Raw genomic sequence first — 22804 nt, 5'->3', positions numbered from 1 at the left:
GTGTGTGTGTGTGTGTGTGTGTGTGTGTGTGTGTGTGTGTGTGTGTGATGGGACTGGCCAGGGCTGGAGCTCCACAGTGGAGTACCTGCCAGGCAGCCAAGAGGCCCTGGTTCTAGCCCTGGCCCTGGGAGAAAAATGGAAAAACAGGACTTTTCAGCCATCCGGGCAACCCAGGTTCTTTCTATAACTCTCTTGATGGGTAGCTGAGGGTGACCTTGAACTCCCAATCCTCTACCTTCCGAGTGTTGGGATTATGGGATTATACGCACACGCACACGCACACCTTTCTGAGACAGTCTGTCTCGCCCAGCCCACACTGGACTTGCTTTGCTGTGCAGGGTGGACTAACGCTGTCGATCCTCCTGCCTCCACTTCCCAAGGCACAGTAAGCAATTGCCCCCACGGTGGCTTCCTGAAAACTCCATCTACATTCTGCCACGCTGGGTCGCTCCTGGAGACTGCTTTCTTTCTTCATTTTTATTTTGTGTATGCACGCTAGTTTACACAATTCATGTGTGGGGCTCAGAGGGCAGCTTGTGGGAGCTGATTGTCTTCTTCCACCATGTGGGTCCCGGGGAGTAAACTCAGGTCAAGAGTTGGGTCAGGAACCTTCACCTGCTGAGCCATCGCACCAGCCCCACCCAGTCTTTCCTTTTGAGACCACATCTGGCTTTGTAGTGCTGGCTGGCCTGGAACTCACTGTGCAAACCAGGCTGGCTTCGGGCTTGCAGCCGCCCTCCCTGGGCTTCCCAAGCTCCGGGACTGTGTGTAGGGTTATATCACGCCTGTCTGCAGCGCCTACGAATGCCTAAATGTGTTGTGCTATTTATAAACAGGGCAAAGGTGAACAGTGTAGTCGGGGTGCAGCGTGCGCCACTCATTTCAACCCCAGTACCATAAGGAAAGTGTTTTCCAGATAGTACCAGCAAAGCATGGCATGATTTGGGAAGCTGAGTCTTTTTCTTTTTGAGACATGGTCTCATGTAGCCCAAGGTAACCTCAGACAATAAGAAAACATGACCTAGGCCTGGTGCAAAGCGCTGGGACTCCGGGTGTGCACCACAAAGCTGGTTTTCGTGGAGCTGGGCGGCAGAGCCAGGGCTTCGCGCATGGGAGGCAGGCAGGTGGGCCACCAGCTGCCTCAACATGCTCTGCCCAGGTCTAGTCTAATTTCTTGCTCAAGAGTGGGACACTGAAACTCAGAAAGGACAAGCGCTTGGGAAGGCACATGGTGAGAACTCAGGCCTCCAGACCCCTGGTTCAGAGGTCCTTCCCCTGAGGCTGGACTGACCCTTAATTCCACCCCGAGGAACAGGAAACATACTGGGAACCCAGCAAAGGTGAGCTCTCTTACCAGTTAAAATGACCATTAGCCTCCTGAATAGGGACCACCTGACTAGGTGACTGCCCCCTCTGGCATTAAATGGGGTCCTGGGAGGTGAGCTGGTTGGCCTAAAGTGTGGTGGTACCCGGAGGGCAGCATGGGGCTCAGTGGTAATCGGCTTGTCCCAAACGGGTGAGGTCCAGCTTGGGGGAGGTGGGTAGGGACAGACCATGTGGACAGAGGACAGTGGGTCTTGAAAGTCCGCTGCCCCTCGCACAGCGCCTTAGCTCAGGAGCCCTTCTGCAGCTGGGTCTCCTGTCTGAGCTCGGGGCAGAACAGTGGGCATTGTGGCAGGAATGAGCAGTCGCTTTATTAGTTTGGGGATGCTGGGGACAAGTTTGGGGCAGTTGAAATGACTATAGGGGGCTTTCCTGTCCATTACTTCCCAGGGAGATCTCTCTGCTCTGTTTCGTCAAGAGCCATAACAAATGTGGTGTCCAGGAGAAGGGCCCAGGAAGCCCCAGCTATGCCAGCTGGCCAGCTGTCTTCCTTCCCCAGGCAAAACTACCACTCAGGCCTTAAGAACATAAAGCTTCCAGACACCCTAGGGCCAGATGAGGCAAGAATCCAAATAAACCACAGACAATATGGAAATGGGGAGAATACATCATTTTCCCAATTCTTTCTCTACGGATCTGCTTCCTACTCTCCCCATGAAATGTTTATAGATTGATGGCTTCTACTGGTCCAAGGCCCCTCCAGCCTCAGCTAGGGCCTCAAGGACCCTTGGGCTTTCTCCAAAATCTCCTCTCTGATCTTGGGGTAGTTGGGGTGCTCCTTCAGGACCTGGTGTAGAGATAGATCAGATGTGTGAACTCAGTCAGGGGGCCCATCCACTGCACCTCCCACCCATGTTCGTGACTTACACTGTGACAGACTTCGATGGCAGCTACAAATTTCTTGTCTTTCAGGTAGTTGAAAGCCAGTTTGAAACCTGTCCAGGGGTAGGGAGCACACTCTGGTGACCAGGGAGCCCTCCGACTCCCTCAACTGCCAAGAAGCAGGACTTGGGTCCTAGGGTCAGGGCACAGGCCCCCTACGCCGTGGACCTTGGCCTGTGGCCTTACCAATGGCAGGGTTGGCCTGATGGCTGTACTTCCAGGCCAGCTCATAGTTGGTCGCCGCGTCCTTGTAGGACTGCTCTTTCTCCATGATGAAGCCCATGTACTCATAGGCCCTGCAGCAAGACTGCAGGAAAGCCAGTGAGTGCCTCTGCCTGGCCATCAGCTGCCACGGCCTTCAGGGTGGCACCAGGAGGGGCACAGGATGGCGGTGAGCAGCATCGACCCCAAGCACACAGGGACCCCCAAGAGCACCCTCAACCTCTTGGAGGTTAACTGTGTACCCACCCTTTCCTCAGAAGCTGGCGTAACCCCTTCATATAATGCCCCTCTACCGACTGCCAGGTGCTAATCCTTGCACGTCCGTCCCTCAAGCCCACCGACCTCTCTTCTCTCAGGCATTCAGTTCCCTTCTCCTGCTGGCTATGCCTGGCCCCCACAGGCTTGGCTTCTCCTCGGCCTGTGGCTTCGGGTTCCAGCCCAGCTGTGTCTCCCTGCGCAGCTTCCCTGACTCTCCTCAGGCCAGCGGTCTTGCCTTGTTGTACTGCAGGCAGCGGTGCAGCAGCTCTGAGGCCAGGTCAAATTTGCCGCTTTGGCAGTAGATGTCTGCCAGAAGAAGCCAACTCTTTTCCAGGTCTTCGGCCTCATCCAGCACCCATGGGACTTTGGCCAGACGCTTCAACTGCGTGCGGGCCTTGGGGACCTGTTTCAGCAGCATGTAGGCCTGCGCCATGGCCAGCAGGGCAGGGACACTGTCCTTCTGCACATGGGAGGCTGACATTGGGGCACTCTGGTGGCCACCCCACCTTGACCCCTGCCCACCAGAAGGTGTCCCCAGGCCCTTGTACCTCATCCTGGGCCATCTCAATAAAGGCGCCCAGAGCCACCTCCACGTTCGCCTTCTCCCTGGTGGCCAGCAGGCAGAGGCTCTGCAGCAGCCGCAGCTGGGCCTGCCCAGATTCCGAGTGCGGGTAGAACTCCCGAAGCAGCTTCTCCGCGGTGCGCACGCCGTGCTGCTGGGACTCCTTCCGGCTGGCCGAGCTGTGAGCACAGGGCCGGTGCTGACAGCCCGCTACATGGCACTCACCTGGCCTCCCCCGGGCAGCCGAAGCCTCTCCCTGCCCCCAGCCCTCTTACTTGCCATCGGCCACCAGGCTCTCAAAGGCTTCGCCACCCACAATCTCATTGTCGGGGTTCAGACAGATCTGGACCATGTGGAAGGTGGCGGTCTGGCCCCAAGTGCTGTCCTTCCGGGCTTTGTTGAGAAACTTCAAGGCCTCATTGGGCTGTCCAATGTGCCTGCCGTGAGTGAAAGGAATGCCAGGAGCCGGTGAGGGGGCCTCGTGAGGCCAGGGCACTCAGGGAACATGGCTCAAAGCTGCCCTGCTGGATTTCTGCTTTGAGGGCTCCTGGTCCTGGAGGCTGTTCTCTGTCTCCTCTCTCCTGAGCAGCTCCCAGGGAAGCCTCCCACTCCACCTCTGCCCCACCCCCATCTACTGGAGCCTAACTCACCAGCTGTAAATGCCTTGGCAGTAGTTAAACCCTGGCTCCAAAGGCACCCGACTAGACACCTTCTTGGCCAGTTCAAAGAAAGCAGGAGCCTCTTCAAGCTTGCCACTCCGTCGGAGCAGATCGATCAACTTATTCAATACCAAAAAATTGTCTAAAATAAGAGAGCCAAAATCTCCAGCATGCAGTGGCCAATAACTCCGTCAGGCTGGTATGATCGAGTCTGATGGGGAAGGAGGGAACGCTGGACCTTAAGCAGGCCCCAAAAGACACTATTTGTTTAGGCTGAGCAGTGACATTCTATATGCAATCGAGAGTAAATTATATGGTGCTTAAAATAGCAACAGCAAGGGCTGGGGACATGCTTTGGTCAGTAAAGCACTTGCTGTACAAACAGGAGTTCAAATCCCCACGGCCCAGCTAAAAAGCAAGGCGTGGCCTTGAGCATGGCCATGAGTCTCTGAACCACAGACTTTGGAGGGGACAGATAAGAGGATTTCTGAGGCTAGCTGGCTGTCTGCCAAGTTCAAGTTCAGAGAAAGATCTTGTCTCAAGGGAACAAGGATGAAGATGATAGAGGAGGATACCCAGTGTCGTTCCCTGATCTCTAGGCACACTCTGTCTCTCTGTGTCTCGATCTGTGTGTATCTCTGTCTCTCTCTCTCACACACACAGTGTGACAGCAGTGGTTAACTGTCCCTGGCTGTGTGTTCTACCTGTGATTTAGCTATAGGTGAATACTCTCTGTCATCATTTGACAGTGAGAATAAAGGAGGAGAGTGGGTTTTCAAAGATTACACAACTAAGTGATACTGGGATTCAGACCCAGGCAGCCTGGCTCTAAGACTATGCTCCTAACTGTGAGTGCTGGGCCCTGCTGTGACCCACTGTGGCTGTGCCGGGCCCTGCCGTGACCCACTGTGGCTGTGCTGGGCCTCTGCCTCAGGCTTTAGGTTTGACCCTTGAAGTGGCTGTTTCATTCAATAGCAAGTAGGGGTGCAGCTACAAATCATGAGAGAACATGTTGTGTCTTTCGAGTGGGCGTGACCACAGAGGAGACTGAGTCCTAGTGGCTGTGATATGGGGACAGACAGGCTGTCCTGGCTCCAGCGCCAAGTGCCTGGGTTCAGGAACTGGTCCCTTGGACTCAGGAAGGGCTGCCACGTTCTGGGTCTTTATCAGTTTCCTGCCTCTCTGGGAACAGTTGGGAAGAAAGGGGCTTCCTCTTTCCAGCCAGGAAGGAGGGAGAAGGCCCGCCCTTCTCCTGGCCGAGCTGGCCAGCAGGAAGCACTGTGCTGGTCCCAGTTACCTGGAGCTTTCTCCAACACTTGGCGGTAGAGATTGATGGCCGTTTCATAGTTTTGTTTTCTAAACATCAGGTCAGCCAGCACCTAACAGAAGACGCTGGAGCTATGTGTTCCTGACAGCGGCGAACATTGCTGTCAGAGAACAATGGCAGAAAGACTCCCCAGTGGCCTCCCTAGTTCAGAGAGTCTGTGGCCACATTACTTTCTGACTCTGCGAAGTGAGGGCCTGGGGTGGCCCTAGAGAAGGTGTGGGTACTGGACAAGCTAGAAAGCCTGACCAGGGAAGGGTATTTCACAGGCTTCCAGGCACCGGACCTTCACCTAACCATGGGTGTGGTTTCCCCTGAAGTTGGTTCAACCACGCCCCGCCCCCAGCTTGGCCCAGAGGTTGCTCCTGCCCCCTGCTGGCCTGCCCATCCCTGCCCATGAAGGCCGGGGCCAGAAAGCCTCTTAAGCCCCTTAGGGTGGGCTAGCGAGACATCTGAGGGTAAGCGATTACGAAGCAGCCCAAATCGGGTCGGGCTGCTGGGGAGGTGCGCAGCACGGCATCTCCTACCACGGCCGCTCGCTCCTGCGTCTGCTCCGTCTGTAAGAGGGGGCTACAGTGCTGTTCACACAAATCCAGCTGCCCCTGAAGCAAGTAGAGATGAGCCAGCTCCAGCGCCACCTACGACAAGACCAGACCAGACACAGCAAACCAGCTAAAAGCTCTGCAGTCAATCACCTTTGACTCCAACTTCCCTCCCTGCCTGGTCTATCAGCCTGCACTTATTCAGGCCTCTGAGCCCAGGGCAGAGAATAACTCCTGCCCTCCACACCCACCCAGTTTCCCTGCCATTCTGTTGGTTTTACAAATGGGACGGATTGGCTCAGGGCCTGCTAACGCTCTAATCTCAATCTTTGGCCTCTGCTCCTTCCTCTGGAGAACTCCTCTGTGCCCCGGACTCTCCTACACGCTTCTCACTTCCTTCCTGCCTGAGGCAATCTGTAGGCAAAACTCTTGCCCCTCCCACTGTCTCCAAGGCAGTACCTGGTACTGAGGAATTTGTCAAAGGGCGAGCAGTTACCTTGCTATTTTTTTTCACACAGTATACCTAGGTCTCTCTTTGAGACAGGGTTCCCTGTATCCCAGGCTGGCGTCCAACTCATTACGTAGTCAAGTATGACCTACCTCCACCCCCCAAGTGCTGAGATGAGAGGTTGTATGTGGTGCTGGGGACTCAACCCAGGGCTCTGTGCATGCTAGGCAAATACTTGGTCACCTGAGCTGCCTCCTAGCCCCCAAGCCGTCACTTCGAGGGTCACCCACCTTGTTGTCTGTAGGCGAGTAGGAGAGGGCATCCTTAAAGGATTTCACAGCGCTGTTGTAATCTTTCTCTGTTAGATAGTGCTCCCCAATCTGGACGCAGATGGAGGTTGCCAGCTGCTTCTGGAAGGGGATCATTTCGGGTTGCTCCAGAGGAACCCGCTTCAGTATCCGGGACTGGAGGTCCAAGGCCTTGGAGGGACCAATGAGGCTAGAGTCAGAAACCCCGAGCCCCTGTGTCACGCCACAGGAATGCCTCCTGTTCCAAGGCTGGCTCTGTCAGAACAGGTCCCTTGAGGAAATCTGGGCCACTCCCTCAGCACACAGCGGGGAGGCTGGCCCTGGCCCTGTGGGAGGAGCAACCATTGTACTCTCCATCACACTGAGGTTCTGTGTCTCATTTGCTTTGGCTGTCTAGAGCAACACCCAACAGGTACACAAAGCAGGCTGGGGCTTTTGTTACTGGTGGTGTTTTATTTTTGAGACAAGGTCTCACTATGTAGCTCTGGCTGCTATGGAACTTGTTACATAGACAAGGTGGACCTCAAACTCAGGGAGATCTGCCTGCTCTGGCTCCAGAGCTGGGATGAAAGGCATGCACCACCATACCCAGCGAGGGTAGGCTATTTGTTGCTGTCTGAGACAGGCTGGCCTGGAGCTCATTGTATAATCAAGCACGCTGAACCTCTGACCCTGCACCACCAGGCCTGGTTTATGTAGTGCTGAGGACAGAGCCGAGTGCTGTGTGCATGCTAGCGGTGAAACTCTGTCCCTGGGCGGATGGGCGTGTTTGCTCGGCATCTATCTCCCTCTAGAACCTGAGACGGTCCTCACACATCCACACATATGAATGCATGCGGTGTGGAACAGGGAAGACAGCCAAGTTGCAGAAAGTGGGTACAAACTAGCACTGGGCTCCTCAAGGACAAAGAGATGAGCAGGGATTGGATGGTAAATAAGAGAAGTCACCTCAAGTGGTCAGTGGGGACGGGGCCCTCTCTAGAACCACACAATGCATTCTGGGAACAAGTGGGAGCCTGTACTTGTGGGTGGAAAGTGGGGAAAGCATGACAGCAATGGCCAAGGGCTCTTGGATCAGGGGCGGCCCAGCACGGAGAGGAGACGGTTGGCACAGCCAACTTCAGGTCTTGGTTTCATCCCCTGACTTATGATAAACCCTTAATAAGGTGAATACAAGTAAAAGGTGCATTGGTCCAAGCCTGCTGGCCCACTCCTTTAACTTGGGAGGCAGAGACAGGAAGATCTATCTCTGAGTTCAAGGCCAGCTTAGTCTATTTCAGTGGTTCTCAACCTTTCTAACGCTGACCCTCTAATACAGTTCCTCATGTTGTGGCGACCCCCAACTATAAAATTGTTTTTGCTGCTGCTTCATAACTGTAATTTTGCTACTGTTATGAATCATCATATAAATATATCTGTTTTCTGATGGTCTTAGGTGACCCCGTGAAAGGGTCATTTAACTCTCAAAGGGGTCGTGACCCAAAGGTTGGGAACCGCTGGTCTATGTAGTAAGTTCGAGGCCAGCCAGAACTACACAGTGAGCTCTCAAACATAAATCAGTCAGTCAAGCAAACTTCGGGCTGAAGATGGATGAGCAGGTAAGTGCACACACTGCTTTTGTAGAGGACCTGAGTTTGGCTCCCGGCACCCCTGTAGGCAGCTCACAACCACCAGGGCCAAGACATCTAATGCCCTGTGCTGGTCTCCCCAGGTGCAAGGCCACGTGTAGTGCACACACACATGTGCAGGTGGAATGCCAACAAACCCTTTCGAATGTCCCTAACCCTGAGCACCATAGCTTAGCAACAGGCACACTATGGAGCCAGGTGGGCCTCAGGTGGGCCTCAGGTGGGCCTCAGGTGAACCTCAGGTGGGCCTCAGGTGGGCCTCAGGTGGGCCTCAGGTGGGTCTCAGGTGGGCCTCAGGTGGGTCTCAGGTGGGCCTCAGGTGGGCCTCAGGTGGGTCTCAGGTGGGCCTCAGGTGGGCCTCAGGTGGGCCTCAGGTGGGTCTCAGGTGGGCCTCAGGTGGGTCTCAGGTGGGCCTCAGGTAGGTCTCAGGCGGACCTGAGAGGGAGTAGCCAGTGGGAAGCTGTCGCTCACCGCTGCTGCTAGCATCTAAGGCAGTGTAGTGTCCCACATCTCCAGTCCAGGAAAAGCAAACTTTCGGAGCTGGAAGTGCAGTCCCTACTGGAGGCACACTGCTTTCACAGTATTGAAAGTTCTAGAACTCTGGGTTAGACCACTTTAAGTCATGGATGCCTGCGCTTGGCTTTGGGCTTAAGTCTTCTTGTCTTTGAGCTTTTTCTATTAGATAGGAATTTCACAGTGAGCCCAAAGGACTGCTGTGACAATGTCAGAGAGCAGAGAAGGGAGACACAGGAATGCTAACCTAAAATACTACCATTCAGTACATATGAGGACTACCTTCAGGCTAGCCTGGGCTACATGATGAGCTGAAACCAGCCTGGTTAACACACTAAGACCCTGTCTCAAAAAACCAGCTAGAGGGTACCAGAGAGAAATGGCTCAGTGATTAAGAGTAATGGTTGTTCTTCCATGGGTGCTGAGTTCAATTCCCGGCAGCCACATGGCAGCTCACAATATCACAGGCTATGATGCCCTCTTCTGGTATGCAAAATGCAGACACAGCGCCCATATACAATAAACAAATCTTAGAAAAAAAAAAAGCCTAGCTCTAAGGCATGGCTGTTCACCCTTTGAATCTCAGCACTTGGGGACGGTGAGGCCCGTCTCAAGGAAGACCTGCGCCCTGGCAGGCCCTGGGCCGAGCTTCTTTCTTTCCGCAGACATCAGGAGAAACAAAGGCCTTGGTCAATTACCTGGTTCAGCGTTTCCATCACATCTTCTTTCTTATGGCTCTTGTAAACCCTTGCCAGCAAAAGCAAGCACTTAACCTCACTCATCATGGCTGAGATGTCCTTGGCCCCTGCAAGGAAATGCCAGTCAGTGCAGTCTGGCCCATGGGTTGATAGGGAGGGCTGGGTTCAGGTCCCCAATAAATGTGGGAGGGCCATGGGGGCCAGAGGTAGGAGTGGGTTCAAATGCCACCTCACCAGAGTCCCGCTCCAAGGCCTGCTTCAGCACCTTCTCTGCTTTGTGGTATTTCTTCAGCTTCAGGAGCAGCTCAGCCAGCTCGCAGCACAGGAAGTCCTGCCCACTGATCTTCTGGGCAGCCTCATAGTAATTAATGGCCTTAGTGCAAATGCGGGCTCTCAGGGGTGGCTAATGTGCCATGTCCCTTCAGCTCACAGACAGATGCCCAAGATGAATGCCCCATGCCCACCCGCAGCAGGCCTCAGGCCTCGGACGGGAGCAGGCAGGGCTGCAGGAAGCTGTGTGAAAACACTGTCTCTTCCTATCTAGACCCCCTGCTCCTGGACTTTCTAGGTCCTTTCCTGTGTGGCTGGCCTCCCTCGGGGCAGCCTCACCTTTGCGTACTGGTGGGTCTTCACGTAGGCTTGCCCGATCCTGCTGACCAAGGAGGCGTCGTGAGGGTTCTTCCGGTAGGCCTCGTCGTACACCTCCAGGGCCTTCTCAGGCTAGTGGGAGAGTATGGGCAGGGTGATTTTCCTTCTCGCCCACTGGAGACGTGATCTCGGCTAGCAAGGCAGGACGGCTCCCTCACTCACCTCCTGAATGTTCATGAAAGCGTCACCCAGCAGCAGGCTGCTGTGGGGGCCGGGCAGATGTTCACAAAGCTCCCTGCAGGAGAAATCAACCACCTCTTTCAGGCCTAGGCCCGGCTCCTGTCCATCCGTCATCGTCCTTGAGTCATGGGAACCCTGGGGAGCACTGAGAGCCATCTTGGCCAGGCTCTCCCCTGCCCTCCGGGCTATGGCTGGGGCCACTCCATGTGCAGTCACGCTGTTTCTGTGTTTCTTTGTTTGGGTTTGGTTGTTTTCTGACCCAGGGGCCAAGCACTGGGATTACAGTCTCGGGCTGCCCCGCCAGGTTTGGGTCACACTGAAGGCTGGACACAGGGCTTTGTGCATGCTGAGCAAGTACTCCATAACCGGGCTACATCCCCAGCCGCTTATCCTTCCCCTGAGATGCCAGGGTGGAGCCCGGAACACACCTGCAAGCACGTGGCCACTGCATTCCACTCCAGCCCCACGCTGCTCCCCCGGAAGTCCAGTCTGGACACCCTACCCCGTTGATCAGTCTGTACACTCCCAGTTCCCCAACCACCAAACTACCTAGTTTTTCCCAGAGAAAGGGTCTGGGAAGGGCCACTGATGTCCCAACACCAAACCGTAGGGGACAGAGGGATGGAGCCTCCATCTGCCACACCACTCTTCTTCCTCACCTACCCCCCACTGCTCATTCCTGAGGCCCTGCACTTTCCAGGAAAGGCAGAGCGAGGGGCCAGAGTGGGATTGTGTGCTCCCCATTCTTCTCATGTTAGAGCTGGGATCCAGGCCTAGGTCCTCCCACCAGAAGGTAGGCCCCGCAGGGCAGGCGGCAGCCTCACCCGTGCGCAGGGAGACCTCGGTGTTCCCGCCTTGGTCTAAGGCCCTCTGGGGATGCCCTCTGGAGTCCCAGCCGAAGGCACACAGCCTGGGGCGGCCCTCCGCGGCAGCCAGGGGAACGGTGCTGCAGTAGAGCTTACATGTAGCAGCTGATGTAGAGACGTACGTCCTTGCGGCTGTGCAGGTAGATGCTGGCCATCTTCTCCTTGGCTTCCGTGTAGCACGGCTGCTTGGGTGTGATGCCTCTCAGCATGCTCAGCGCCAGGTCCACGTTGCCTTTGCTCAGAGCCAGGTCCACGTTGGCGACCGTGATGCGCATCTCTTCCGGCGTGCCGCTGAACTCGTTGATGGCATCCTGCATGATCTTGGTGGCCTCATGCTACAACGAGGGGACCAAACAGACCCTCTCTTTGGTGCCCTCTATTACAGACCCAAGCATATTTATGCCACCTTACCCTCCCATGGGTTGAGCCCAGGGGCTGGCCCTGCTGCTCCTGAGCCAACATGGCTTCCAGCCACCTGCAGAGCAGCTGTGGACTGGTCCTTAGAACTCACAGACACTGCTCTCGCCATTGTGCCTTCTCTAACAGGAACAGCCTCCCCCTCCCCCAGGAGCCTGGCTGGGAGGCCAGTCGTGACGATGCACACGTGCAAGCCTAACATCTGAGAGCTGGGGGGGCTGAGGAGATGGTCCAGCAGGCAAGGATGCTGCTGCCGGCCAACAACGTGACTCAATCCACAGGACCAGTATGGTGGAAGGAGGGAGCCAGCTGCCGTGATCTGTTCTCTGACCTCCATGCATGTCCTCTGACCTCTGACCTCCACATGTGCACAGGGTGACACGTGTACACCAACGAACACACACACATACATGTAAAATAAGTTAATATTTTAAAAGTGAAAACAAACAAAAAACCAAATCAAACAACCAAATACTGTCTGGCTTGTTTTTTTTTTTTTTTTTTTTTTTTTAGGAAATATTACCTAGGTATGGTGGCGACACCTGTAATCCCAGCACTCAGGGAAGCAGAGGCAGGTGGATTTCTGTGGGTTGGAAGCCAGCCTGGTCTACAGAGTGAGTCCAGAACAGCCAAGGAAAAAAGGAGAAAAAAAAAAAAAAAGAAATATTTATTTTTATTCCATGTATGATGTATGTCTCTCTCTCTCTCTCTCTCTGTGTGTGTGTGTGTGTGTGTGTGTGTGTACATGCCTCATGCCTTCAGCAGCGTGAAGAGAGAATTAGACCCTCTGGAAATGGAGTTACAGATAGTTGCCATCTACAGTGATGATGCTGAGAATTGAAACCAGGTCCTCTGCAAGAGTAGCCAGTGCTCTTAACCGCTGAGTCATCTCTTTAGCACACACACACACACACACACACACACACACACACACACACACATATATGCATATAAATACATATACATATATAGGCATTTAAAGACGGTGTTTCGCTGCGTAGTCCTGACTAGCCTGCAGGCCACACTAACCTGAAACTCCAGGAGAGCCCTGTGTCTGTCTCTCCAGAACGGGGTGAAAGGTGTGTGTCCCCATGCTACCTCCCCCCTGCCTCAAGGAGCAAACTTATGTCCTCACACCTGCACAGCAGGCACTTTACAACTGAGCCATCTCCTCAGTCCTGGCTTCCTCAGGCTCATCACAGGTGGAGGCTACGGACCCTGGTCACAGAGATGATCCAAGACAGAGCCCGTTCCGTGAGTTGGCAAGGCTAGGGAGGCCAGGGCATCACACAGACTCCAGCTCCTCCAAGTCTGGCTCTTGCCTCTTGCTTCTTGCAGAGGCAGGAGGATCTCTGTGAGTTTGAGGCCAGCCTGGTCTATACAGTGAGTTCCAGGCCAGCCAATCATACACAGTGAGACCCTGACTCAACCAAACCAAACCAAACCAAACCAAACCAAACCAAACCAACAAACAAAAGGGTTCAAACCACAGCCCAAGTAAACATCAGGCACAGAGCTTGGCTCCCAGGCTGACCTCATGGGGCCTTCAGCATGTCCTAGCCCAAGGGAGGGACGCAAAGCCTCTCTCCCTGTTGTGTCTCTCTTGTGTGGTGTGCATGCATGTGTACAATCGTGTTCCCATTGGCGGGTGGAGGCATGCGTGTGCAGGTGCTCGTGCCTGGTTTGTATGCGGGGGAAGAGGTAGGTCTCAAATATCTTCCTTAATTGTTCTCCGCTTTATTTACTGAGGTAGGTCTCTCACTGAACCTAAAACTCTCAGGTGAACTGTAGGTCCTGGCTGTTTGAACCCTGGTCCTCGGGCCTTCACAGCAAGCACTTTATCCACTGAGCCCTGGCCCCAAGCACGGCGGTGTATCTCACCAGTTCCCCGTTCAGTCGGAGGGCCTCTACGAGCTCCAGCAGGATGGACGCCCGCTCGCTGGGCCGAATAGAGGGGCTTCGGCACTTCCTGCTCTCTTCCATCTTCGAGGTGGGCAACTTCATGATCATTTTCAGGGTCTTTATGGCCTCGTCGTAGTTGCCGGTCTTGTTGAGGGCCCTGGCTTTGATGAAGTGGTAGAGGGGGTGGTCTCGGACCTAGGAGCGGCAGAGCAGAGCAGGGTCTAGCTCACCTCTGTGGCTTCTCCAGCAGAGGGAGCCAGTGAGCCAGCACCGCCTGTGGTTCAGCAGAGGGCCTGGGGGATGCTCTCCCCAGTCCCCGCAATGGTCCAGAAGTGGGTACAGAGCTGGGTGGGCCCCGGAGTGTGAAGAGTGCCCACCTGGAAGTTGTGGCTGACACCCAGCTCTAAGCAATGGGAGCACATGACGAAGTTTCCCTGGGCCAGATAGATCTGGGACATGAGGAGGTGGGCGTCCACGAAAGTGGGGTCCAGCTCCAGGCAGCGCTGCAGGCTGCTTTGGGCATTTTCCAGCTCTCCTAGGAACACAGAACCGACGTCTGCATCCAGGCATCTCCAGGAGCACGCTGCCCCCGAGCCCGACCCAAGAAGCAGAGGAGAATGGATTTCACAGCATGTGCCGGTGTGTGTACCGGCATGCTAGTGCATGCCAGAGCTTAACACCCAGAGTCATTCCTCAGGAGCTTTTCACCTTGTGCTGAGGCAGGGTCTCTCTGACTGGGAGCTTACCAAGCAGGCCAGGCTGGCCAGCCAGCAAGCCGCAGGGTTCCATCTGCCCATCTCTGCCCCTCTGACACTAGTACTACACCTGGGATTAAACTCAGGTACCTGTGCTTGAAAGGAAAGCACTTTAATGACTGATGGCACTTTAATTAAATTAAAGCACTTTAATTTCTCTGCCCTGCAAGGCCAGTTAGAAAGTCTAACTTGGGCCGGGCATGGTGGCACATGCCTTTGATTCCCCTAACCCCCACTCCGAACTCGGAAGGCAGAGGCAGCAGAATCTCTGTGTATTTGAGGCCAGCCTGGTCTACACAGTTATTCCAGACAGCCAAGGCTACACAGAGAAACCCTGTCTCAGAAAACAAAACAAAGTAAGAAAACAGCAACAACAAAGTCTGACCTGACTCACTATCTGCCTGACCCTGTAAGGTGGTCTTCTGATCCTCGTGTTTTATCTTTATTTTGGTGGTGCTGGCACTCAAACCCAGGACCTCAAGCATGCTAAGTGGGCACTGTATGTGCTTGGGCCTTGATGCTGCTTGTGCTGTGAGACAAGGTCTTCATTTAAACCCAGGGCAATGGAGGTCTGAACTCCTGGCACAGGGAGACTTGGGGGCCTGTGTAAAGCCAGGCTGGCGGTCCTGGGTTGACAGTGGCAGTGTCAGTGAGGGCGTCATGGGTGAGGAGGGGCCCTTCCTCCCTCTATAGCCTCTCCACAGCTGCCACCTGGAGCCTGGCACCTGGAGGTGCCATCTGGAGGCTACACCTCTTTTGGGTCCCAAACTCCCTCATCTTTTCTCGTGTGCTGTGGAAATAGGAGGCAGTCACCATGGCAACCTAAGCATTTGGAGACCTAGCTTTGGTCCCAAACCTGTGCCAGCACCTCTGGGACAGTCCTTCTGGGTCCTGGCCTTGGACCCAGGAGACCTAAAGCTATGAGTAAGCCTGGCACAGAGAGCCTTGAGGATGGAGACTTAGGAGCCCGCAGATGAGTGAGACCACCCAAGGCTGTGCCAACCGGAGACTCAAAAATAGTCAGTGCTGCAGGCAAGGAGATGGGTTAGGGTACGCGTCAGGTGAGGGCGTGTGTCAGATGGGCACCCGTGGAATAGTCTTCCCTTCTCTCTGGTGCCTGAGCCGTGACACAGGAAAGGCTGGCAGACCTGGCTGTGGCCTCAGCGACCCTTTGTGGGCCTCCCACTCAGGGCCTCGCCGAAGTGCTCTGCTTATCCCACGTGTCCTTCCTGGCTTCCTCCATAGCGGTGCCCTGTGATGTTCGTACATGGCGTGTACGTGTGTACACAGGTGTGTGTGTATGCCACACACACAGGCATAGAAGGATCCCGGTAGAAGCCTTTGGACAGAACCATAGGGCAGAAGTCCCGTAGGTGACTGCTAGGACTCACGGCTCACCTGAGAGGAACTTGACCTGAGCCATCACATACAGCGGGTCCGTCATGGCAGGGGCCACCTTCACCACAGGGCTCAGGATCATCGCCACTTGTTTAAGGAGTGGAGAAACGAGCTGGCCGGGTGACCGGGGCTGTGGGAAGCCCAGGGGATAAATCTGCAGTTCGCCTTATTCTCTCCTACCTCCTCCTCCTCATTCTAAAAACAATTTCCAGGGCTGGAGAGATGGCTCAGTGGTTAAGAGCACTCTCTGCTCTTCCAACGGACCTGGGTTCCATTCCCAGTGCCCACATGGCAGCTCACAACTGTCTGTAATGCCAATTTAAAGGGATCTGACACCATCACACTAATGTGCATAAAATAAAATTAAATAAATTATAAAAAATCTCCCCTGAGACAGGGTCTCATGTCACCTGTGACGGCCTTGAATTCCCTATGCAGCCAAGGACCATCTTGAACGCCTGCTCCTCCTTCCTCTCCCTCCTCAGTGCTGGGACTATCCTTCATGTAAGGACACAGACAGGTGGGTGGCCCGCATGATGCCCAACCCACACATGGTCCCTGAGCCATGTCTTCAGAAAGGCCTGGGAGCATGTGAGAGCCAGGCTTCGGCCTCCCCTGGGACAGGCAACTCTGCTAGAACAGCCTCTGAGGCGTCTATAGCTTGGAAAGCCCTGGGGTTGGGCTGCCCCTCGCTGGGCAGAGCCCCTGCTTAGCCAAAGCACTGACTTTCATCTGCAGCGCCCCGTAGGCTGGCTGCAGGGCAGAAGGATCAGGAGTTCAAGGCTATTCCTGGCTGTGTAGCAGGTTAGAGGCCAGTGGGGCTACAGGAAACCCCATCTCAAAAACAGAACAACAAAGGGACAAGCCCCAGAGGAACACCAGGCTCCTGACTGCTTGCCCACTGCTCTGTCTGCCCTGGTGCCTCTGTCCTTGTGGGCACTACCCACACCTATACTTCAGGCCCGTGCCAACAAGATGGGCTCCCCTTACCTGCTTGGGACAGAAGTTCAGATACTCTTTGGCAATGCAGACCAGAAATAGGGGGTCCAGCTTTTCGAAGTACTCGGGGCTCAGGGCCAGGCCCTGCATGCCGGAAAAGTGCAGCTCCACGGCCTCCTTCAGGAGCGCGGTGGCCTCCTGCTCCAGCTTTTGCTTCTTAGCTGCCACGAGGGCTTGCAGGAAAACCAGCACCTGTGCAAGAGGCTCGGGGTGAGGCTGGTCCGGGAGCCCAGGCTGGCCCTCGAAGTACGGTGGGCCACTCTGGCTGCCCTCTGCAGGACAGCCATCCTTGCCCATTAGCTCTGACCTCAGACTTCCCAAGGGACTGCTGCACCTCCTTGAGGAACTCAAGCTGGTGGGCAGCCTCGTCCAGCTGGCCCTGTGAGATCTGGCACCAGATGCTCCCTGTGGATGGGGGAGAACACAGCTCAGCAGGCAGCACAGCCAGCCAGCAGCCCTGCAGCCCCAGGGGCCCAGGGGCGGGACAAAGCCAGGGAAGGGAGGGACCCCAGGCCGCATTCTCACATCCTCACAAACTGAAGGGCCGTGGCGGAGAGCTAAAACAGAGAGACGATGATCCTTCCTTCATGTATCAGCTTTAACAATGGCTCCAGTGATAACCGCCATTCACAACTTGGGGGTTAACCCTTCAAACATTTTTCATTCATTCATTCATTCATTCATTCATTCATTCATTCATTCATGCATTCATGCATTTGGGTTTTTTGAGACAGGGTTTCTCTGTGTACTACTGGCTGTCCTAGATTTGCTGTGTAGGTAAAGCTGGCCTCGAACTCAGAGAGATCCACCTGCCTCTGCCTCTCAAGTGCTGGGATTACAGGCGTGCACCACCATACCCGGCCCTGCAAACATTTTTCTACGTATTTGTAATTAGTGCACACATAGCTAGCGGGGTACCGTGTGTCTCAAAAAGTAAACAAACAAAAGCACACACAGCAATATGTAACTCAAAGATCTACATTTAGGGGTTCAGGGTACAGCATGCATGAAGCTCTGGGTTCAACTCCCAGCATGGTGACAGACAAAATTGTATGTGTGCCTGCACATTCTCTTGTCTGCCCTGTTGTACACGTGGAGGTCACTAGGCAACCAAGAGGAGTTGCTTCTCTCTGAGGTGGGTCCTGGAGACTGGAGACAGAACTGGGCCATCGGGCTGGCTGGAGGCTATTTACCTACGCAGCCGTCCTGCTGACCCACTAAGGAGCTAAGCATATCCTCCCTTACAGCCTCAGACACATCTCAGTCTTTACCAGTGTAAAATGTGAAAGGAGGGGCTGGAGAGGGCTCAGCTGGGACAGCAACCGAGGGCTACAACCGCCTGCAACTCCAGCTCCAGGGCATCCGATGCCCTCTGCTGACCTCTGTGGGCATCTGCTCTCTCTCTGTCTGTGTATCTGTCTGTCTCTGTGTGTGTCTGTTTGTCTGCCTGTCTCTCGGTCTCTCTTTCTCTGTCTCTCTCTGTGTGTCTGTCTCTCCCTCTCTCTCACACATGCACACACCACACCACATCACACAATGTACACACACAATGGCAAAAGAAAAAAGAAAGAATGACTTCTAACCACACTCTCTTGATTAGTAGGGGAAGGAACATATTTTCATATTTTTAAGTTAGTGACTTTTTAATTAGATTGTGAATTTCCTATTCGTAGCCATCTCCCCCTGACTTTTCTTTTCTTAAAGATTTATTCATTATGTAAACAGTGTTCTGCCTGCACACCAGAAGAGGGCACCAGATCTCACTATAGATGGTTGTGAGCCACCATGTGGTTGCTGAAAATTGAACTCGGGACCTCTGGAAGAGCAACCACTGCTCTTAACCTCTGAGGAGTCTCTCTAGCCACCCCCACCCTCACTTTTCTTTTGGGGTGATTTTCTTTTATGGTGGTAGTGGCCCTCGGGATTGAATGATTAGGAAAACACTCAACTGTGTCTGCCTGTTTCTTTTTGTATACTTGGGTAACTAACTTGTTTTTAATTGTTATTATTTTCAAGACTGTGTCCCGTGTAGGCTAGGCTGGCCTCCATGTAGCAGGGGATGATCTTGAACTCATGATCCTCCTGCCTCCACTCTTACACGCTGGGGTGACAGGCAAGCACCACCATACCAGCTGACTGTGCCCTTTACTCTTGGCCATAATAGAATCTTCAATGACAGACAAGTCCCAGGCTCTCTGGGGCTTAACTCTGCTCCCCGAAGGCCCCTTGATTTGCATGACCCACTGGACAACCCCACCCTGCACACTGCTTGCACAAGAAGCTCAGAGACTGGTTGCTGCACAGCGAAGCTAAGCCAGCATCTCCCCCTGACCTGCCCTCCGGCTCAGCTGAGCTGGGAATCCCGCGTGGAAGTGAAGGGCTGAGCTTGCCCTTGCTAAGATTTGCATGGGCAGACTTTCCACCAGGTCGCTTTCCTCTGGCTGCCTGCTGGGGCTCCCCCTGAAGTAAGGAAGCTGGAAAGGAAGGGTGAGTGCCTCAGGGGATGTGCCTGTGTGGTGAACAGTGCCCGGACAGGATTTGCCTGTGTGGTGAGCAGTGCCCAGACTCTGTCCTCCACAGCCACAGTTGTGCTGGCGTCCTCTGGGGCCACACTCTCCTTTCTTCAGTTTTCGGTAAGGGTGGCCTTGGTCCTGGTTTCTGACAGGAATGTTCTCACAATCCACTTCCTGGATGTGGACTCTCAGCCTCGGATGCCCTGGGGCTTGGGTTTCTAGCTTCTCTGGGGCTCTGCTGTCCTCTGAGACAGGTTCCATGTGGGGTGGGTAACCCTGAACTCAGAACCCTGCCTCAGGCTTCAGAGTGCTGCCATGACGGGCATGGCCCACACCCAGCCATGACAGGCATGGCCCACACCCAGCTTTGGGCTTGAGCTGGTTCGTCGCTGCCATGCTGGCTCACAGGTTTCTAGACAAACTTGCAGTCTCAACGTGTTGATACTGTTTGCCTCTGAGGGTCTTGTAGTTTCTGGTTTGCTAAAGGCACCCTTCTCTTTTCTCATGGTTGCAATGGAGTCATCTCTTATGTTTGTTTGTTGTTTATTGTAGTAGTGGCTACAGAACTGGCTGTTCTAGAGTTCTCTATGTAGGCTGGCCTTGAACTCTCAGAGATCTGCATACCTCTGCCTCCTGACGGCTGGGATTAAGGCTGGGCACCACCACATCCAGCCTGGAGTCATCTTTTAAGAGTGCCTGCAGGGCTGGCAAGAGCACTCAGCAGGTAAAGGAGCTTGTCGTGTAGGCCTGGTGACCTGAGTTTGATTCCATGGATCCACATAAAGGGGAAGAAGAGAATCAAGGCTGCCCTCTGATCTCCATACGTGTGCCATGGCTTGCACACATGCCCCTGGGCAGACACACACATTAACAAATAATGCCAACATTTAGAGGCAGGAGAGGGTCTGGTCAAGACCTTTACAGGTGTATAGGATTGAGGTCAGCTGTGCCACAGAAGATCTCTCTCTATTAAAATAAAGAAATAGATTTTCCTGGGTGGGAAGGCCAGCCTAACATGAACAGAAAGCTCTAACTGCTCTAGCAACTACACTGTATCTCAGAGACCGGAGCTCAGAAAAGGGACCTCAGCACTCAGCTTCCTCGGCCCCAGGAGACAGTGATCTTCAGAACACATGCAAATTAGAGTTGGCTGTTTAAAGAAGGTATAGAAAAGGGCAAGGATGCTGGTTGGGAATAAAAGGAAAAGGGGGCTGGTGATGTCGATTAATTCGTAGAGTGCTTGTTCACCATGTACAAAGCCCTGGATTCAAAATCTAGCATCAGCCAGATGTGGTGGTGGAGGCCTTTCAGACCACTGAGTTCAAGGCCAGCCTGGTGTACAGAGTGAGTTCCAGGACAGCCAGGGCCATACAGAGAAACCCTGTCTCAAAAACCAAACCAAACCAACCAAACAAAAAAACCACAACAACCACCCAGCACCATGTAAACAGAGCAGGTGGCACACACCTGGGATCCTAGAACCCTCTAAACAGGGCAGGTGGCACACACCTGTGACCCCAGCACCATGTAAACAGGGTAGGTGGCACACACCTGGGATTCTAGCACTTGACAGTAGAGGCAGGGATATCAGAAGTTCAGTGCTACCCTTGGCTACACAGTCAATTCCAGGCAAGCCTGGGATACAGGAGACCTGGTCTCCAAAACCAACAAACAAACACATGAACCCTGGGTGCATTGGTACATGCTGGTAATTCCAGCATTTAGAAGGCAGAAGCAGAAAGACAGCTGGTTCAAGGGTGACACAGGTAAAAGCCTGTCTGAAAAAGCAAAAACCAAAAAACCTATCAACTGAAAAATGGAGCTTCTACTGTGAAGGGGCCATAGCAAGACTGTTCGGAAAAGGTTAATATGTGCCAATTTAAAAGAAAAAGTAGGGCTTCTGGAAAGGTGTTTTGCACTTACACAGAGGACAAAGGAAGTTACCAGGCTAGACAGGAAGGAAACCCCGCAGAGGGTGTGCACACAGAGGCTGCGTGTGTGTGAGGGGTGGAGGAGGACGTCTCCACTTCTGGCCTGCGGGGGTGGAGATGGGGCAGGGCCACCAGCATGAGCCCCGGACCACGAGTCTTTCTGTGATGTAGGATGTGGGGGGTGCATGGGTCAGTGTGGGTTGGATGGTGTCCCCATTAGTCCTGGGCCTTCCGTCATACTGGCAGGTTCACAGGGAGACCTCGTGTGCAGCGCCCCCTAAACTCACACACACACTCTGGAGGGACCCTGCTGGCTGCCACCCTGCCCTGCCCGGCCTTCGGAGACCTGCCAAGGCAGACAGCCTGTTCTCCTCCAGCTTCATGGCCTCCCTGTACCACAGACTTGCTTCCTTCACTTGCTGCTGCAGGATGAAGAGGTAGCCAAGCTCCGTGGCCACAAGGGCACAGGCGGGTGCGGTCATGAAGATGCGCTCCAGGAAGCCGCTCACAAGGCGCTGGATGGCCTGGTGCCTCCCACACTGCCAAGAGTGGACACAGGGAAACAGTCTAGTCAGCCCAACCTGCTGGGGTGAAGCCACGTCAGAAATGGGGGGCACTTCAGCAGAGCCCAGGAGGTTCCTGGGACCTCTAGGAAGCTGGGTGTGGGCAGCTAGCTACCCATGTCCCCAGGAACCTGCCTCTAGCCATAGGGTCTTCTGGATACACCCTCTGTGGGCCACAGTAACTGATTTTAGTGGTTATCAACAAGCTGTTTTGTTTCTGTGACAGAATCTCCTGTAGCCCAGGCTGGCCTTGAACTTGCCATGTATCTGAGGCTGGCCTTGAACTCTCTATCCTCTTACCTCTGCATCTGAAGTGCTGGGACCACAAGTGCACATTCCCACTCTTAGCTTCCTACCAGGAAGTGTTTTGCTTTTGTTTGCTTTTAGCTAAAGCCTGTTGGAAAGCTATTTGAGTCTGTTAATGTGAAGTGGCTGCCGTGAGCCATGTCCCAGGCTACATGAGGACAATGCTGAGAAACTCAGACACACACATGGAGGGGGCAGTGACCCCATGTCACCTAGTAACTGTGTTCTGGTCCCTGACGCCCAGTGTGGCCTTAGTTTTTTCTGTGAACCTTGCTTGGGAGTGAAGGCAAGCAACCTTGCTTGCTCTGTTTGGCCCTTCGATGTCAGAGGCCCATGCGGATTGTGGTTACTACCTCCAGAAGAATATGGGTGCTGGGTCAGGGTGGTGCGGTTCTGCCTAGCAGATGCAGCGGTACCTTCTCCTCCAGTAGGGCCACAGCTCTAAAGCCCTTCAGACCCCATCTCCCTGGTCACTGTAGCGCCTCCTAGGGGCGCCTGGGGGAGGACACGTGGCCACATGTCACTGCGATCAGCTGGAGAGAGGCAAAGGCTGCAGCACGTGCTGCCCAGCCAAAGGTCCAGGCTTGAGCGGCAGGACAGGGGCAGGGGCTGGGTGCCCAGAGCACAAAGGGAGGCCCAGGCCTTCCCAGGGGTGGGGAAGGGGTGAGAGAAGGTCAGAAATGGCCACCTCCTTACCAGCCTGCTGACCACAATGATCTTCTTGAGGTGGAGGCTTGGATTCAGGGGTTCCCGGGTCTCTAGTGCCTTGATGAGGTTCCTGACACGGTCAGTAGCCTGCAGGGACAACAGAAGTGCGTGTGTGTGCGGGTTTGTGTGTGTGTGTGTGTGTGTGTATGTGTGTGTGTATGGTGTGTGTGTGTGTGTGTGTGTGTGTGTGT

The 22804-nt window shown here is 54.3% G+C and overlaps 1 protein-coding gene across 1 annotated transcript in view; it reads right to left on the bottom strand.

Annotated features, from left to right (window-relative positions):
• Positions 1-498: 498 nt before the first annotated feature.
• The window catches only part of Ttc21a (tetratricopeptide repeat domain 21A), a 32707-nt gene continuing 10401 nt past the window's right edge, over positions 499-22804 (bottom strand). Inside the window, exons 8-29 of the mRNA XM_055601807.1 lie at positions 22602-22700; positions 21383-21575; positions 16900-16997; positions 16584-16784; positions 15594-15723; positions 13818-13975; positions 13420-13635; positions 11218-11456; positions 10238-10310; positions 10037-10147; positions 9662-9800; positions 9428-9534; positions 6571-6759; positions 5818-5928; positions 5264-5345; positions 3958-4108; positions 3583-3744; positions 3294-3486; positions 2981-3205; positions 2452-2572; positions 2251-2318; positions 499-2170 (exon numbers count right to left, since the gene is read on the bottom strand). Coding sequence (XP_055457782.1) covers positions 2093-2170; positions 2251-2318; positions 2452-2572; positions 2981-3205; positions 3294-3486; positions 3583-3744; positions 3958-4108; positions 5264-5345; positions 5818-5928; positions 6571-6759; positions 9428-9534; positions 9662-9800; positions 10037-10147; positions 10238-10310; positions 11218-11456; positions 13420-13635; positions 13818-13975; positions 15594-15723; positions 16584-16784; positions 16900-16997; positions 21383-21575; positions 22602-22700 — 3144 coding nt within the window. The 3' untranslated portion in view covers positions 499-2092. The remainder of the gene's footprint in view (positions 2171-2250; positions 2319-2451; positions 2573-2980; positions 3206-3293; positions 3487-3582; positions 3745-3957; positions 4109-5263; positions 5346-5817; positions 5929-6570; positions 6760-9427; positions 9535-9661; positions 9801-10036; positions 10148-10237; positions 10311-11217; positions 11457-13419; positions 13636-13817; positions 13976-15593; positions 15724-16583; positions 16785-16899; positions 16998-21382; positions 21576-22601; positions 22701-22804) is intronic.

Source organism: Psammomys obesus, unplaced genomic scaffold (genome assembly GCF_907164565.1).
Source record: "Psammomys obesus unplaced genomic scaffold, mPsaObe1.curated_primary_1811, whole genome shotgun sequence".
NCBI classification, from domain to species: Eukaryota; Metazoa; Chordata; class Mammalia; order Rodentia; family Muridae; genus Psammomys; species Psammomys obesus.
Note: the sequence above shows the minus strand (reverse complement) of the source record. Positions and strands in the feature narration are given on the sequence as shown.